This window comes from Heterocephalus glaber, unplaced genomic scaffold, assembly GCF_053883595.1.
Source record: "Heterocephalus glaber isolate CG9 unplaced genomic scaffold, H.glaber_assembly_v1.0 deba00001537, whole genome shotgun sequence".
Lineage (NCBI taxonomy): Eukaryota > Metazoa > Chordata > Mammalia > Rodentia > Bathyergidae > Heterocephalus > Heterocephalus glaber.
The window spans coordinates 480,539-497,569 of NW_028258332.1; the positions used below are offsets into that span (position 1 = coordinate 480,539).

General features: G+C 56.7%; 1 protein-coding gene and 1 pseudogene across 14 annotated transcripts in view; both read right to left on the minus strand.

Annotated features, from left to right (window-relative positions):
- The window catches only part of Zdhhc11 (zDHHC palmitoyltransferase 11), a 24,557-nt gene continuing 7,526 nt past the window's right edge, over positions 1-17,031 (minus strand). For 3 of the 14 annotated variants that reach the window (XM_004845124.4, XM_004845126.4, XM_013072366.3), the window contains exons 3-9: positions 13,546-13,721; positions 13,140-13,241; positions 11,722-11,846; positions 10,561-10,686; positions 9,683-9,838; positions 7,827-7,939; positions 7,187-7,489 (exon numbers count right to left, since the gene is read on the minus strand). In XM_004845124.4, coding sequence (XP_004845181.2) covers positions 7,187-7,489; positions 7,827-7,939; positions 9,683-9,838; positions 10,561-10,686; positions 11,722-11,846; positions 13,140-13,241; positions 13,546-13,721 — 1,101 coding nt within the window. Of the gene's footprint in view, positions 750-3,983; positions 5,452-5,821; positions 7,490-7,826; positions 7,940-9,682; positions 9,839-10,560; positions 10,687-11,609; positions 11,847-13,139; positions 13,242-13,545; positions 13,722-17,031 lie in introns of those variants that run through there. The other 11 variants (XM_087189163.1, XM_021258568.2, XM_087189159.1 and 8 more) reach the window with 11 other exon arrangements.
- Positions 5,823-6,424, minus strand: LOC147824586 (growth factor receptor-bound protein 2 pseudogene; annotated as a pseudogene).

The following is a 17,031-nucleotide window of genomic DNA, read 5'->3' on the forward strand; positions in this document are numbered from 1 at the left end:
CCAACCACGAAGCCTGGAGAATGTATTATGTGCCTTTTAAAATAGAAAGTCATTTGTGCCCATTGCAGGCTGAGGAAAATGCAGTGGGAAACAGAAAAGAACCTGCCGACCGAGGCGCACGAGCACATTTCCTGTCCCTGGGTGCTTCACAGGAAGTGACTCTTCTCGGCCATACAGTTCATTTTGAGGACAGAGCGCACTCCGACCTCTGGGATGAGCAGGTTGGCTGGTGGGGTTCTGGTGTGAAAAGCCATGTGCGCGGGAAGCTATGCACCATGCTCGAGGCACAGCTGCCACCCGTGAACACATTCATGTGGCACAGGCCCTGCCCCCGGCTCTGCATCTAAACCTAGTGCCAGCAGAGCCTACAGGAAGAGCGGCTGGACACATAACCTCCCTCCTGCTCCGTCTGGGTGTAGAAAGTGAATAACCACATGCTTGCTTTTGTGCGTTAGTTTTAATTAGTTGTGAGGAAGACAGGGTTATTCTTTTAGTTTGCACAACAAGCTACATGGCTGTGTTAATGACGTGAAGTGAGACAACTATTCCTATTGTGTCAGCCCCTCATCTAAAATTCCTCATCTCGGAGGAATCAGTTTGCAGAGCCCTTTCAGTGGAGAAGAGGCTGGGTCTGGGGCCCAGGCAGATGGGCCAACTCCTGGAGGCTCGCACTTAACCAGGGAAGGTGGGGACCGAGCTGGGATGCCGTCTTCCTCCTGTGGAGCTGGACCGGGGATGCCGTCTTTCTCCTGGAAAGGAAATGCGTGAGATGAAGAGAAGCGGTTGTTGACAAGAGCTTCTGCTGCTCCAAACTCAAGCCCATTTTAGCTGGTTTGGAGAAATGGCGCCTGAGGTATCCGGGGTCCTGGGCAGGGACCTCTGTGGAGCAGCACAGGCCCTGTGACACATGCACACCTGTTCCATTCCTCTTTGGGTGGAAGCCAGGGTGGGAGGTAGACACGTGTAGGGACTGGGGGAGTCTCGTTCTGAGCCGGGTCCTCCCTGTATTGCAAAAGCTGCGTGACCCCCCCCCCGGCCTCCTGGGTTGCTGGGCCCGAGGCTTGGGGAGCCGCAGCAGCAGCCTCTTCTTTCTCTCTTTCTTCTTTCTTTCTCTCTTTCTCTCTTTCTTTCTTCTTTCCTTTTTTCTTTCTTTCTTTCTAAATACATAGTGTATTTTATTTAATTTTTTTGAGTTTATTGCTACATTTATGTACACAGTACAGTTACATTCATCATTGGGATCTTGTACCTGTGCGTGATGGATCCTGGTTCTTATTTTCCCCCTTCCCCTGCCCTCCCTTCACCCCCTCCACCCTTCCCTGTTTGCAAAGACTTTGTTTCCATGTTTTTCCTTTTCTCATATTTTTTCCTTTCCCTTCTTTCCTTTCCCTTCTCCTCCCATTTCCCCTGCTCCTTTAGACCTTTTCTGCCTATTTCACAATATCAATTATACGTTTTGATTGTTATTTACACTTTCAGTTTTTCACACCAGAGAAACTATTTGGTATTTACACGTGTGTGTGCTATTTATTTCATGTAAGAGTACGGCCTTAATTTCCATCCATTTAGCTATAAATGTCTCTAGTTTCTCGTTCTTTATGGGGAGTAGTACTCCATTTTATATATATTAAAAAAAACCCCACATCTTCTTTATCCAGTTTCCAGTTGATGAATAACTGGGCTGTTTCCAAGTTTTAACTATTACAAACTGTGTCGCTATGAACATGGGCACACATATATTGCTGTGGTACGATTCTTTTAATTCATGTAGGGAAGATACCCAGCAGGGGAATGGCTGGGTCAAATGGGACCTCTAGCCCTAGTTCTTTGAGGTGTCTCCATACTGATTTCCACAGTGGTTGCACCAGTCTAGACTCCCACCAGCAATGGAGAAGGATTCCTTTCTCTCCACTCCCCCACCAGCATTTGTTATTGGTTGATTTCTTGATAGCAGCCATTCTTTGTCGGGTGAGGTGGAATCTCAGGGTTGTTTTCATCTGCATCTCTCGAATGACCAGTGATGTTGAACATTTTTTATGTTTATTTGCTGCTTTTACTTCTTTGTCTGAGAAATGTCTGTTCATTTCAGATGCCCATTTTTGAATTGGGTCTTCATATTTGGGGAGTCTGATTTTTTTCGTTCTTTATATATTCTAGATAGTAGTCCTTTGTCTGAGGAACAGCTGGTAAAAAAAATTTTCCCACATTATAAGTTGTCTCTTAGCTCTGTTGCTGGTTTCTCTTGCAGTGCAGAAGCTTTTTAATAAGATGAGATCCCAGTTGTTGATTCTCTGTGCTAGCTCCTGTGCTACTGAGGTTTTGTTCATAAAGTCCTTTCCCATGCCAATGTCTTCGAGAGTTCTACCTAACTTGTCTTCCAGCAAGTTTAGTGTTTCTGTCTTAATATTTAGATCTTTAATCTACTTCGATCTTAGTTTAGTGCATGGTGAAAGATATGGGTCTAGTTTCAATCTGTGGCAGGTTGAAATCCAGTTTTTCCAGCACCATTTATTAAAGAGGCTGTCTTCCTCCAGTGAGGGTGGTTGGCTCGTTTGTCACAGATGAGGTGGCTGAGTGTGTCTGCAGTTGTTTCCAGCAGCCTCTTTCTCAGGGGCCCCCTGCTTTCCTGGCGGAGTTTGCCCTCTGCTCCCCCGAGCCGCAGCCCCTCTCACCAGCACTCCGTGTTGTCTGCCATCCTAGGCACATGGCAGCCTCACCGTGGTAGTTTCCCGAGTGTGGGGTGACATGACCCCTCTCCTCTGCCACCCAGGGGTCTGGATTTTAGATCTTCAGCCCATTTTTACTCGTTTTTCTTATAACTGACTTTTGAAAGTTCAAGTTGTATGATTTGGAAATAGTTTGTCAATGGCTTGTACTTCATTTTCTTAATGGCAACTTTTGAAAAGCAAGTATTTTCAATTTTGGTAATGTCTAAGTTACCACTTTTCTTAGTAGACACTGATTTTGGTGTACTACTGATGGGAACTTTGCCAACATCAGGTCACAAAGAATTTCTGGGTTTTTCTAGAAGTGTTAAAGTTTAGCTTTCTTAGGTCCCTAATTGGCTTTGTTTTGTGTGGTTTGGAGGCATTTTTGTGTTGGTGCGAAGAAGTCAATAGATTTTTTTTAACCAAATGATTGCGGCTGAGTGTAGTGTCCCTAATTGTTCCAGGACCAATAGGTGAAAATACCATCTGTCCCATTCTACTACCTTCGAAGCCTTGTTAAATCAGCTGGCCAGAAATGAGAGGCTTAGTTCTGGACCTTTATTCTGCTCCATTTGTCTGTATGTCAGCCGCACGCTGTCTTGAAGCGTGGTTATACAAGTCCTCCAATTGTGTTCTATACAGAATTATTCTGGCCACTATAGTGATCTAGGTCTTCTGAATTTCCACACACATTCTAGGATCAGCCTATGATTTCACCAAAAACAAAAAACAAAACAAAGCAAACAAAACCCCTACAGATGTCTGTCACTTTCCCCTCGCTGGGACACAATACCTGACACCCGCAACTTAAAGGAGGAGAGGTGTGTTTGGCTCGGTTTCAGTGGGTACAGCCCATGGTTGGCAGCTCCAAGGCAGAACCAGCATGGTGGAAGGGTCTGGTGGAGGACAGCGGCTCCCTGCATGGCAGCCAGCAAGTAGAAAGAGAAGGAAGGAGCTGGGGCCAAGAGTCCACTCCCCCGGTCACATCCCAGTGACCATTTCCACCCAGGCCCACTCTCCTAACAGCACAGTTAGCTCTGAACTCATCAATGGATGACTCCACTGCTGTGTAGTGTCCCCAAGGTCTAGTCACTTCCAAACCCCCCTCTGAACATGAGGCTTTTGTGTGTCCCACACAGATCTAAACTGTCGGGAGCGAGCTCAGGGTCAGGCCACCATCAGGAGGCATTTTGCTCACCTCCTGCTCTTCATGATTTCCCTCCCTTTGTGCCTCAATTTACCCTACCAAAATAAATAGTTCAGGGTACAAAGAAATGTTCCTTATACTTTTTATTATAGTCCTAGTTGACGTGGTCCTAAAACCAAGCTCATGTCTCTGTTCCCACCAGTCTTATCAGTCAGTTATTCTCAAAATGTATTAAAATAACAACTTACCGAAAGCAACCTGCCCCATCTCTTTGTTTATACTCTTCCTCCTCGTGCCTTAAATAAATCGATACTCACATGTGAGCAGGTGGGCAGTCCCGCCTGGCCCCGCTTTAATTCTTTCGTTTTCTTCACCTTCCCTCGCCCTACTCAGGCCCCAGACCCTTGCAACACAGGCTGACCCTAAAGCACAACACCAGGCTGCTGGGTGCAGTGAGGTCGGGGTGCACATCAGCCCGGGACACTGTTTTCACGAGAGTCTTCCAATCTACCGTCATCGTCTCTCTTCTCACTTAACAGATTGTCTTCCACTTCTCTCGGCCACAGTTGGTTGTGTTTAGGGTGCAGATTTGCACACGTTTTGTTAAGCTTGTTCTTTTTGATAATATTTTGGTGGGGTTTTTTGTTTTTGTTTTGTGGTACTGGGAATCAATCTCAGGACCTTGTGCTTGCCAGGTAGGCACGGTGCCACTGAGCTAAATCCCTGGCCCTCCAGTCCAGCAATATTTTGAATGAAATAGTTTTTAAAAAGTAACAGGTTTCCGGTTGCTAGGACATGGAAATGAGTGACATCTTGTCTTGGTGTTATGCCCTACATCTCCATTAAAGTACTTCATTATTCCAACTTGTTTATGTGTTTTTTAGGGTTATGAACAAAGTCTCCCCTGGTATTCTGTAGGCCTCTTTTTTGAGACTTAAGTACATCCAAGTGGGACAGTGGACAGCCTTGCCTTGCACTCAGTCTTAGGAGAGAGCATCCAGTCTTCTGTATGAAGTGAAACTACTGGCACTATGTGGTTTTTGCCACTGTTTTCTTTTTTGTTTGTTTGTTTGTTTGTTTGGTACTGGGCATCGAACTCAGGTCTTTGCACTTGCAAGGCAGGCAGCTGAACCACTGAGCTAAATCCTCAGCCCCAAAACGCAACTACTGTTTTCTTTTTATTCCTAGGTTGTTGTGATCTTTAGAAAGCATAAGGCGTTTGATGTTGTTCAATCCATTTTCTGCATTAATTGCCAGACACATAGGTTTTTGTCCTTTATTCTATTAATATTTTGCTTTATTTAACTGATTTTCAAATGCTAATCCAGTGTTGCTTTCCTGGAATAAAATCACTAATCCTAGTGTACAATCCTGTATATTCGTTGCTGGACTTGGTTTGCTAATATTCTATGAGTGGTTTTTGCCATTTGCCACATCCTCCTCCACCTTCTGAAAGACTTTTGTGCAATTGGTATTTCTGTTTTAACATGTTCAGTAGAAGTTGGTCGTGGTGACACACACCTGTAATCCCAGCACTTGGGAGGCTGAGGCAGGAGGATCATGAGTTTGAGGCCAGCCTGGACTGCAGAATGAGACCTTATCTCAAAAGAAAAAAAAAGGTATCTATGAGTGCTAGGGACATTTTTATGGGAAGATCTCTCTCTCTCTCTCCTTGTCTCTCTCTCTCTCTCTCTCTCTTCTTTCGCTATTAGTATCAGTTGGGACTATATGGAGCCTTAAATGTCACGTATGTAGGACAGGAGCAAAAGATAAGCAAAAGGACACAAGAGGGAAACAGGAGAATCTGTAACTGCAAACTTCATCCGATAGGTGAATTTTGATGTCCAACCCCATTCCCACCTGGCAAGCTTCCACACAGTGAGAGGCTCAGCAGTGTGCAGCTGAATGTTCTGAGCTACTGCAGGATGCTGCTAGAGGCAGCTGCTGGGCGTAATTCTTTTGTGTTTTCAATTTTTCACTTCTTTAAAGACTCCCTCTTGCTTCTTAGACGTTTCTGTTCCCAGGGTGGCGGAGTTTCGGGGAAACAGGCCAGTCTGCCCGTGGCAAGGCCCTTCCCCCAACAGGGGTCTGAGTTATCTGCGATGTGAATGGAGTCTCCCTGACTGAAGTCCAGCTCACCGCCCTCCGGGGTCAAAGGCAGAGAGGGCCTGGACACACACCCGCTGCTGTGGCACCTGCTCTCTGTCCTGCGGGTTTCATGACACAGATGTTGTTCTGTGATCATGTGCCACTCAAAGAGGTGAGCTCCACCACCCAGAGGAAATTCCTTTGGGCTCAGAGCACCTGGAAGTGCTGCACACATTCCGCACCTGACAGAGAGGGAAGTCCCCAGGAGCACATGCACTGGCTCAGGTGAGAAAGGCCCCATCGTGCTGCTGTTTGCTAAGCATTTCTTCTGCTTGGCTCTGGGGATTTTCAGGGGTGCGGCTTCATCTCTGTAGTTCTTGGGGATGAACCCATCCTTCCTGCTGAGCTCTGCTTTGTATCCTTTCTGATCACATTCTTCATTCAAAACTTGATGCCCCCCTTTTGAAGTTCGGCTCATCATCTACAGTAGCTTTGAAGTCCTGCTTGGCGATGGCCCATCCTGAGCGCTGTTGTGCTCGGCAGCCGGAAGCAAGGGGAAGGAGTCTTCCCTGCTGAAGCTGAGGTGACCCAGCACAGTGGCCCAGCCTCACCTCCCTTCTGGGACTCCTCATGCACGCTGAGAAGCGCAATGCCACCCACAGTGCAGCTGCCCTCCACACGCCTGGCCTGCAGTACCACGAGCAGCTGCAGACCCCTTGTTGTTCTGAGGGCAGCATCTGCTCCAGTCACTGGCAATGCCTCAGCTTCAGTCAGAGCCAGCTGAGAAGATCCTGAGTTGGTCATTTGCTCCCACTGCTTTTTAGGTGTCAAGCTGGATTTTCTCTCTTCCAGAGTCAGCTGTGACCACATGGGCCATGTAACTGGAAAGGATGCTGCCTTTCTGTGGGAAAGACACAGCCAGGCCTAGGGGCTCATATGAAGCAGAAGTGTTTCGGAGACTCGAGCCCAAGGGTCCACTGCGGCTGCACCACAAGGCTGCTGTGTAAGGGGTCTGTGATGTTTGTGAGTGCAGAAGTGTGTTCAGCTGGTGGCCTGTGGGGCTCCAAACTCTGGCCCCATGGAGGAAGGGAAGCTTGCTTTTGTCCCACCTCGGCCCTTGTGCCACCCATTGCACAGCCACATGCCCCAGGCGGGAAGGGCAGGCATGCTCACTCTCCACAGCTTGAGAAGAGGTTTGGGCTGCTCGACTGACACAGATTCACAGGTGGGGGCCGCAGTCAGCTCACACCCCTCTGTCCTTGGCGGCATCTGTGCAGGGCTGGCAGGCTGTGGAGGGAGGGCCTTGGGGCTGGGCCCCCGGAGCTGCATGGCTGTGGCTCTGCTGTGGACTCACAGCCCCATGCGCAGCTCCAGGTAGCTGCGAGTCTGTGCCAGACTCAGCCTGTGGTGGTGTGTACTGCACTTGGCGGTCTCCCCAGGCCATCTGCAGGCCAGCCTCGGTGTCCCCAACGGACGCAGCGAGGGTGGCTGGGAGCTGGCTGGGCCCAGTGCATCTTCCCGGGTGGACCTGGTCCTTACTGAGCGCCTGGAGAGCACAGGAAGCCATCATGCCAGGCAGGTGGGTCAGGAGGCCACGAGGGACACAGGGTCCCACTGAAGTGAGCTGGGTGCTGGCCAGGAGCAGGCACTGGGGAGCCAGCTGTGCTGCCCAGCAGGGTGGGGGACCCCACTTCTGAGGCCACACACAAGCACACAGCCAAGCACACAGCACGCCACACGGCACACACACTTACGTGTATCACACGCAGACACGCCACACCTCCCAGAGCTGCACAGACACCCCCCCCACACACACACACACGGCCCCATGTCACGTGCCACACACACAACCCCGCCCGGGGCGAGATACGGGCACAGCACACCTGTGGAGCCGCCTCCTCCACCTGCAGCACCCGCTGCGTCCTCCCTGGCGGCTCCGGGCCCTGTGGGAAGCGGGTGTGCTGGACGTAGTCAAATGTGCTCTTGTTCTTGGCCACTGGGAAGGGCAAGCAGAGGGCAGCTCAGCAGGAGCCGCGCGGTGCCCACCCGGACCCTCCCCAGGAGCGGCCCCCGTATCACGTCCCGTGAGCCAGGATGGGACCCAGGTGTGGGTGGCAGGTGGTGGGGCGCACCAGGTATGGTGGGCCCCGAGGCTGGCCGGTCTTTGCTGTGGGCTGAGACCTGGGCGGGTACCTCGGGTTACTGAAAGCACAAATGGGCCAGATGCTGGCCTCGGTGCACGCTTCTTCGGAGGGCCTGCCTCCGTTTCTCTTTCCCTAAGGCCCACGCATGGGAGGCAGATGGTTTGCAATTATTTCTGGAAAGCGCAGGGCGCCCACAGAGCCCTGTTTCCAGGTCGAGGTGCAGAGGGGGTGGCAGCCGGGCCTGGACTTGGTGAGTTGCAGGGACTCAGCCTCTCTGCCGGAGGCGTCTGGCTCTTTCCCAGCCTCCAGGCCTCGGGGCTGGGTGGGCTGAGCACCAAATCTGTCCCATGGCTGCTGTCCTTTGAGCATACCTTTGCGTGCCTGTCTGTGCAAAGCCATCCACACCAGTCATAATGTGCCTGTCTGCAGGCTGCACCTGCCCAGACGCTTCCCAGGAAATGTCCCCGCCAAGCTGCCAGGCTGAGGCAGAGAACCCCAGACCCCAGGCGAGAAGCCTGAGGCTGTGCACTGTGTCCTCCCGAGTGAGTGACCAGGGCCAGCAGCCAGCTCAACTGGCCTAGGGAGCCCTGTCCTTCCCCAGACTCCTTCAAAATGCTGCCTCCTCCACTCGCCCTGGCTGAGGCTCCTGCATCTCTGCTGCAGGCGCCAGGTCCGTGTGGCTTCCCAGGAGTGTGCTCACTCTCGCTGCCTCACACAGAGCCTCACAGTGTGGTCCCCAGAGCACAGGCCAGACTCGGGCCCTCCCCCTCTCTGCAGCTCAGCCCTCCTGCCTGCCATGCCCTGAATGGCTCTCCTCTGCAATGCCCTCTGCCCTGCACCCTGCCTTGGAGCCTATGCCTTGACTACGGACTGAAGCCTCTACAGACTGTGAGCCAACATAGACCTCTCCTCCTTAGGGTTGTAGTGTAGCAACAAGAAAGTAACTGAGACATCTGTTATCCCATCGACAAACACACCCTGAACACCTTCTGCACACAGGCAGCACTAAGCACTGGCCAGGTCTCAGCACAGACTCCCAATGCAGTCAGAGCTGCACTCACGAGGCTGAATCCAGTGGTCCGCATTGTGCTTTCATTTTTAAAACTCCACGTCACAGCACTCTGTGAGCCAGTGGTGACACTGCTGGTGAGGTCTCCCCAGGCCAGGTAGGGTCTGTGTGGGCACAGCATGGTCCAGTGAGCCTCAGGCGATGGGCGGGGATGAGGCAGCCTCCGGGAGGACTTTCAGCCCAATCCTCAGAGGCTTCACCACTGACGACACCACAGCAGGAGGGGAGTGGCTCTGCTGTGCGCAGCAAGGGGACCTCAACTTCACTCTACAACCTCTGCCTGGTGCTTCGCTGAACCCACCTGTTCTCCTTTCACAGCATCCTGTTCTTGCCTGATACTCCTGTTCTTTTGCCTCTGAACATTCTAAACTCATCTCAAAGGCTCATGTTTCTTGCGGGTCCTGGGACATAACAGCTGGACCCACTGTCCTTCTCTCCCTGTGACTTGACCCCTCTGCCATGAGCTCGTGTCTGGTGTGCAGCCTGAGGGCCAGGATGGAGTGTGGGCAGCTAGGTGTGTACGCACACAGGTAGATGTGGAAGATGAACAGGTGCCCAAGTAGCAGGAAGCTGACCATGCCCACAATCAGCACTCCGCCCATCACGCAGAGGGCCACGGGAGTCTGGACGGGCACATGCCACCTGGGCAGGAACAGCAGCCATATGGTCACAGCACTGATGTCTGTGGAGACAGAGACACGTGGGTCAGTATCCAGGAGGCAGCAGCACATGGGGTCCCCGCTGCAGTCCTGCCTGGTGGCCTAAAGAGGTGGTGAGTGACAAGGCCCCCAAATTCTGTCCCATCGCTGCCCTGTCCCCGAACCCAGACCGCACCCCCAGCCTGCCGCCTTTGGAGACTGTAGGCCACACCTGGCAAGGTGCTGCTAGGGTGGGGTCTCCAGCGTCCCAAAAGAATCGCTGCCAGGATCAGGTACAAGGAGTGAAGGGGGCTGTGTGGCAGACAGCAAGGACGGGGACCCTTGGAGGACGCCAGCTCTGCTGCCGTGCGCAGGTCACGCTCTGCGCAGACTTCCAGACAGTGAGCCGGGAGACACTGGGTCCCACAGTCAGGGAGCTGAATGGAGCTACCACGCTGCTGTGTAGGACCAGCATGTGCCAGAGAGCTGCCTGCTCCTGCTGCTTCCGCCCAGGCCCTGTGCGGGGCTCAGCCCGGGCTGCAGCCTCCCTGGCCTCTCCTGGCACACCCCCAGGAGTCCAAGGCCCAGGTGATGTGGCAGTTGCCTCAGAAGACACTTTGTGGCCAGGGAAGAGGGCTGCGGGGGCTCCAGGATCCTGAGATTGCAGCCGCCAGGCAGAGCCCACGTTTAGAAAGAAGTCCAAGGTGGGTGGGACGGTTCCAGCTGCAACCCCCAGAGCTGCTCTTCAGCGAACACGAACACCCACCATCTTGGCTGGGAATGCTCCAGCGTGGGACAGCAGGCTCCACCCTCTCTACTGGGGGTCTGCAGATGTCCTGATGTCTGGAGCTGACAGACTCAGAGCTGTTCCCAGGCCCGTGTCCTGCAGTCGCTGTGACAAATGACCATAAATCGGAGATGCTTCAGCCACAGACCTTCACCTCACATCAGAGGCCCCAGTCTGAATGACAGCAGGGACAGACAGACGTCCTCCCTCAGGCCCCAAGGGCCACCTTCCTGCCTCTCCCATCTCTGGGCTGTAGCCGCCCCTGGGCTCATGACAGCTGCAGGGTTCCAGCCTTGGCCTCCGCCCCACGCAGGCTCTGTGTGTCTGGGTCTCCTCTTCTGCTGCTCAGAAGGACAGTGTCCCTGGAAGTGGACAAGCTGGGCGAGATCCTCATCTCAAGATGCTTCATCATGTCTGCAGCTCAGTGCTGGACGTGGACGCACCTTGGGGGCCATGCCCAGCCAGCCATGCCTTTCCACCACTCAGTGTGGACTTCGCTGCCCACGGCCCAGGCTCCTGGACCTGTGGTCAGAGGTGGATCTTGGCTGCTTTCTGCTCCTACCCTCCTGATGGTGGCTCTTGGAAGACAGCCCCTGGCCCACTGTGCCTCCATGGCCCCACAGGGACCCAACATGTCTCAGGACAGGCTGTGGAGAGGTCAGAGGGCACAGTGCACCTGCTCTCAGGCCTGGCCTCCTGGGGCCCTGGGAAGCCCTTGGCTAATACTGGTCACAGATTCAAGTGTCCCCAGAGGTCTCATGTTTGGAGGCAGGGCCTGGGTGGAGATGGTCCCTGGGGCGTGGCCTGCACGGGTGTGTTCTTGTTTGCAGCTCCTCTCTCCTTTGCTTCCTGCCCACCATGAGGTGAGCAGCTATCCTCCACCAGGCCCCTGCACCGTGATGTGCTGCCAGCCATGGACCAAACCCCCCAAAACTGTGAGCCACTTGGAGCCTCCCCTTTACACTGCAGGTGTCAGGTGTCTGTCCAGCACTGGGTTGGGTGACTGATATGCATGGACGTGGAGCTACCTGCAAGCTGGGCTTGCCGCTGCAGATGGACTCCTTCCTGGACAGGTGGCCGGAGCTGAGGCAGGGCTCACACAGAGCAGCCCAAGTGGGAGACACTCCATGCTCCTCATACCTTTGTAGCTGGAGTCCGTGCGGAGCTTGTTGGGGTTGACGAAGTGCTGGATACAGATGTACAGCAAGACGACATTCATGCAGAGCAGGCCTACCAAGGCTGAGGCCACGGAGCAGAAGAAGAACCTGCAGAGGCAGAGCAGGCGAGGGACGCAGGCGAGGGTAAGCCAAGCCTGTGTGGGGATCTCACGGGGAGATGGACCCTGACCACTGCCCTGACAGCCCTTGGGCCGCCTCTGCTTCCTCTCAGCCGCCTTCCAAGTTCTCCAGGCTGACACCACTGGGCAGCAACCTCACGGCCACGCCTTTGCTCCCCAGCCCTCTGGCTGAGCCCTGCTGTCTGGACAGGACTCCTCGGCTAGAAAGGTGGGCCACAAGACGCAGTGCCCAGAGCCCCTCCCGGCAGGGCTCCTCCTGGAACCCTGGGAATGCGCGAACCTGTCCAGGCCTCAAGTCCTCTCGTCCTCCTGCCTGGTTTGCACACCCCTTGCTGGCCCCGGGGAGGCTGCGCTATGCCCAGGGTCTGGGCAGCTAGGAGCGTGCTGGCCTTCCTGGGCCCTGCAGACCACGTCAGTTTTGGGCCAAATCACACTCAACTCACTGTGCTTCCTGCTTCCCCGTAGAGCCTCAGGGCCCACACAAGCGGCGGCCTTGCCTGTGTGGTCGTGGTGGGTCTGAGGGTGCAGGCTCGCCTGGCATGTGCCTGGGGCAGCCCTTTCTGCGCCATCACCTGGAGGCCTGAGGACCCATGCTGGTCCCTGCAAGCAGGCCGCCTTCCTCGGGGGTCTGAGCTGAGGCTCTGTCCATGGTCGAGGCCCACATCTGCCAGTGACCTGGCTGCCGGCTGCACCCTCACATGCAGGGCAGGGGAAGCAAAAGGCCACTGAACCTGTGGTTTAGGTGACGCTCACAGCCGCCAGAGGCCTCTGTCCCCCATATTGGGCCTGGATGGAGGAGGGACACTATGTTCTTCCTGGCTGTCTTCGTGAGGACTAAGCTGATGGACCCAAAGCCCAGACACGGCCCGGGAGCCCCATGGACCCACTTCCACCTGCAGCCTGGACACTCTTGGGCGCTCCCAGTCTGCCTGCTGCACTGGGAGGGCTGCCTGGGTGTGCAGAGGGCAGATGGCCGAGGACAGTGGGTCCAGGAGGCCCAGCTGGTTCCTCCAGGCCAGGCCAGTGTCTCAGGGTCTGGCGTTGAAGGCACATCCAGGGACAGCTCCACAAGACAGTGCAGGACGAATGGATGTGGGCACTGAGCCTGCTGCATGGGGCCGGGAGTGTGGCTCCACAAGGGCCCTTTCCCCCTGCGCCCCACGGACCACAGCCCCTCATCCCTAGTGCCCAGTCCCTGCTGGAGACCTCCAGGATGTGCCTGCACCCCATGAAGGCCCCCGAGGCCCTCACCAGCCCTCACCAGTAGTTTCTGCTCCCCACACAGTTATTCAGCCACTTGCAGTGGTGGTCGAAGCCAGCAACACACTTGTTGCAGGAGCTGCAGTGCTTGGCTTTTTCATTCCTGGAGGAATCAAGAGAACTTGTTGGCCCAAATGTTCAGGTGGGGTACAGGGCTGGGACTCCAGTGCTCTGGGGTCCCGAGACCTAAGATGTGACCCAGCAGGGGCTACAGTGGCCTTGCCTTCTCCTTTCTGGCTTTTCCTCCTCTGGAAAGCCAGAGGAAGATTGCCTTGTGCCCTGGACCATGGGAATGGATGAAGGTGCAGAGACTGAGGGCCCCCAGCCCAAGTTGGAGCGCTGGCCTGGTGGGCAGGCTCAGCCATCGCCTCAAGGGCTGCGGGGCTGCCGGGCTCTGGGGGACTCACACGGCGAGCTCACACAGGTGGCAGGACAGGTTCTGGATCACATGAGCATGCTGGGAGCGGTCGAAGGTGGGCACCGGCTTGGAGTAGCTCCTGAGTCGGACGTTGGCTTCGCCTGGGTCGATGGTGACCGCGGTGAGGTGGACGACCAAGTGGAACAGGAACACGACACCGATCACCTGGGCCGTCAAGGAAGACACGGCTGGGCCAGGTGAGGGGCTGCAGTGCCCCTGGGCCTCTGCTGTCTATGTCCCCGAGGGGATTGGCCCTCCCCACCCTGCAACCACATGCTCACCCCGAGACTCGGGATGGAGCCCGGCAGAGGAGGAGGCCCTGCAGTGGACCTTGTCCCAGGCCTGGCCCCACGGGGCATGGGCTCCTGTGGCAGAGCAGGGACTCAAGCCTCAGCTGGATGCATGGGCCCAACACCAAGCATGGCCCCCCCCTCAGGAACTGGGCACTTGTAGGGTCCCTCAGACTCCTAGGGCCCCTGGGCTCCCTGCAGCCAGGCCTGAGTGGCCCTGGCCGGGAGGAGGACGTGCTCCCTCAGGGTACAGGCGCGCAGACCCCGCGCTGCCTCCTTGCCTGAGAAACCGAACAACAGTGTGCAGGGCCCCTTCCCCAGACGGGGCCTCCAGGGCTGTGCTGCCAGGGCCTGCAGGTCCCTGCGCGGCAGCGAGGGTGTGCCCAGCGGTGGGTGCGCCCTGCCCCGGCAGGAGAAGGCCGGGCTGCAGCCAGCCCCTGCAGGAGCCCCAGGCTCCCTCCTGTGGCCAAGGCTCACCGGCGGGCAGCACCCGGCCCCATCCAGAGGGCGGGGGCGGGAGGGCGCTCCGCCGCGCCCGAGGAGGGTCCACTAGGGGTCTGCAGGGAAGAGATTGCCCAAGCCTGGGTGGTAGGAGGGTGGGGCCGGGCATCCATGGAAGGGCCCTGGCGCCTGTCACACATGCTCCTGACAGGGCACAAGGGCCGACTCTCCTGTCCTGTGAGGGCCCCTGGATCTCGGTTCCCTTCCCGTCACCTTCCAGCTCCTCCTGACACAGGATGCCTGGTGTAGGTGAGGCCTCACCGGCTGCAGGTTGACTGTCTGCGTGGGCTCAGGCGGGCGACTCTGCAGGACCCACAGTGCGGGGCGGCTCCGCACCACTCCCTGCAGGCTGAGCCCGGGCCAAGCTGCTTGTTTGTGTGGTTACCAGGCCAACAGGTGGGAGTGGGAGCCTGAGACACTGGAGGGCAAGGGCTGGGGACATGGATGGGCAGGACTGGGGCAGCTCCCGCCCTGGGGCTGGGGCAGAGCTCAGCCGACCTGGGGCAGGAAAGGTGGGCAGGGAGGCGGCTTGTGTGGCCACCGGCCCCAGAAGGGGCCGAGGAAGATGCCCTGTGACAACCACACATCCTGCTGGGGGCCAACCTGCTGCGGGTGGGCCTGGACTTGCCTGGCAAACCTGCAGGGTCTATCTGGGAAGAGAGGGTTCAGCTTCCTCAGGGACCCCGAGATTCCAGGCAGAGTCCCCACCTAGACGCCCCCTCTGGACATGAAGCTGAGTCACCTGAGGACCAGGGTTCCACCTCAGGGTGCAGCCTCAGGGCCAGCTCCTGCCTCTGTCAGCCCTGACTCAGGCGGGCACCTCAGGTCAGGAGGACACAGGTGAGGCACAGGGTGGCTGGCAGCCCCAGGCCTCCTCTGGAAGTTTTGGTCTGGGAGCTGAGAAGCTGACGCTCAATGTCCTTGGCAACAATCTGTGTTTAGTAAACAAACCGTGGGAGGGAGCCAGCCAGTGAGACACTTGCCCTCTGCCCTGCAGACACTGCAACCTTGCCGGCTGTCCTGCAGGCAGGAGTAGAGCAGGAGAGGGAGCTGTGAGTCAGCCCCTGGTCCTGCCTCATCTGCTCCACGGCCAGCTCTGCAGTGGAACTGGCTGCTCAGAGAGGGCTCTGCTGAAGACCCCTCGCCTGAAGCTACAACCCGGCCGAGGACGTGACCCCCAGCCTCGGGCTGTCAGAGAGATGTCCCTGGGTTTCACAGAGCTGTGTGGAGTCCACCCCTGCGGTTCCCTCCACAGGGGTGCGGGTGGCAGCCAGCTGGCCTCACCAGGGTCTCCAGCTGTGCCCGGGCCTCCATGGAGCAAACCCCACCACCTGCCCAGCCCAGTCGCTCCGGCCCCTGGGGCCCTGCTGGCCAGGGATGGCACCGTCGCCCTCCAGTGGCCACAGCGTGCCCTGAATGGGAAGTGGGGAGGACCAGGCAGGAAGCTGGCCCTGAGGGAGGCGGTGGGAGGCACAGCATGAAAAGTGGGGCCAGGGCTCTGGGATGATGGAGACCCTGCAGAGAGCAGACAGAACACAGGGCTGTGCAGGGTGTGGAGAAGGTGAAGGACCGACACAGGCTCGGGTGGTCGGAGGAAAGACCCGGTCACGCAGCACAGGCATGAAAGGCACCGTGGCAGGCCGGCTGGTCCCACACCCGGGAGCTGGGACTGACTTGGAGATGGGGTCTCTTCCTGCAGACCGCGGAGGGCAGGGGAGGCCATGAGGGGCCCTGACCCAAAGGGCCAGCATGCCCCGGGAAGGGTCTGGACACAGGGCTCCCTGGGGCTGGTGGAGGGAGGACATAGCTGGGGACAGACGGCATCTTGACACCCCCACACCCACCCAGGCCTCACACTGAGCGAAGACACTTGTGAGCCAGATGTGAGGGTGTACATCTGTCATCCCAGCATCTGGGTGGCCAAGGCAGAAGGATCGAAAGTTCAAGCCCAGCCTAGGAAACTTAGTCACTTAGCAAGCCTCTCTCTCTCAGTGGGAGATGCCCCCCACCCCCAGCAGGCCTGGCCCAGATGCCCATGCTGCCATGGGAGATGCCAGTCCTGCCTGGGCCATGCTTTGGCTAGAACTGTGAGGCCTCAACCAGGCAGGTCCAGTTGTGGAGCCGGATGCTCAGCACCATAGCCACACACAGCCCAAACCCTGGCTGATTCTGGCCTCTACGAACTGGGGCCAGGGGCCTGGGGACAGAGGAGGAAGCTGAGATGAGCCACGAAGGCAGGGTTCTGTGTCTGGACCAAGTGTGGGCCCAGAGGGGGAACCTGGCTGGAGACCCTGGGTTTCCTGATTCCCCCCGCCCACCACCTGTAGTGGACAGGAGGCCATGCTGAAGGGCACTGGGGACCAGGGCACTGGTACTGGGAGCGTCTGTGAAGCACAGGGGGCCTGGGGGAGGACAGTGGGGGAGGTACAGTGGGACCCAGGAGGGCGTGGCAGGCCGGTACACAGGTGCAGGGTGGGAGGGGAGAGGCTGCGTGGAGAACAGAGGGCACCTGATGAGGGAGGGCCGTGGCTGGCAGGGGCCACGTCTGCTGCCCCGGGCAGCTGCACCTCCCACCACAGCCTACCCAGGCCTGGCCAGAGCCCCAGCCTCCTCAAAAAGGCCTCCTTGTGGAAGTGGAGCTGCTGCCCATCTCCTGGGGTCCCTACTGAGGCCAATACAGCCCC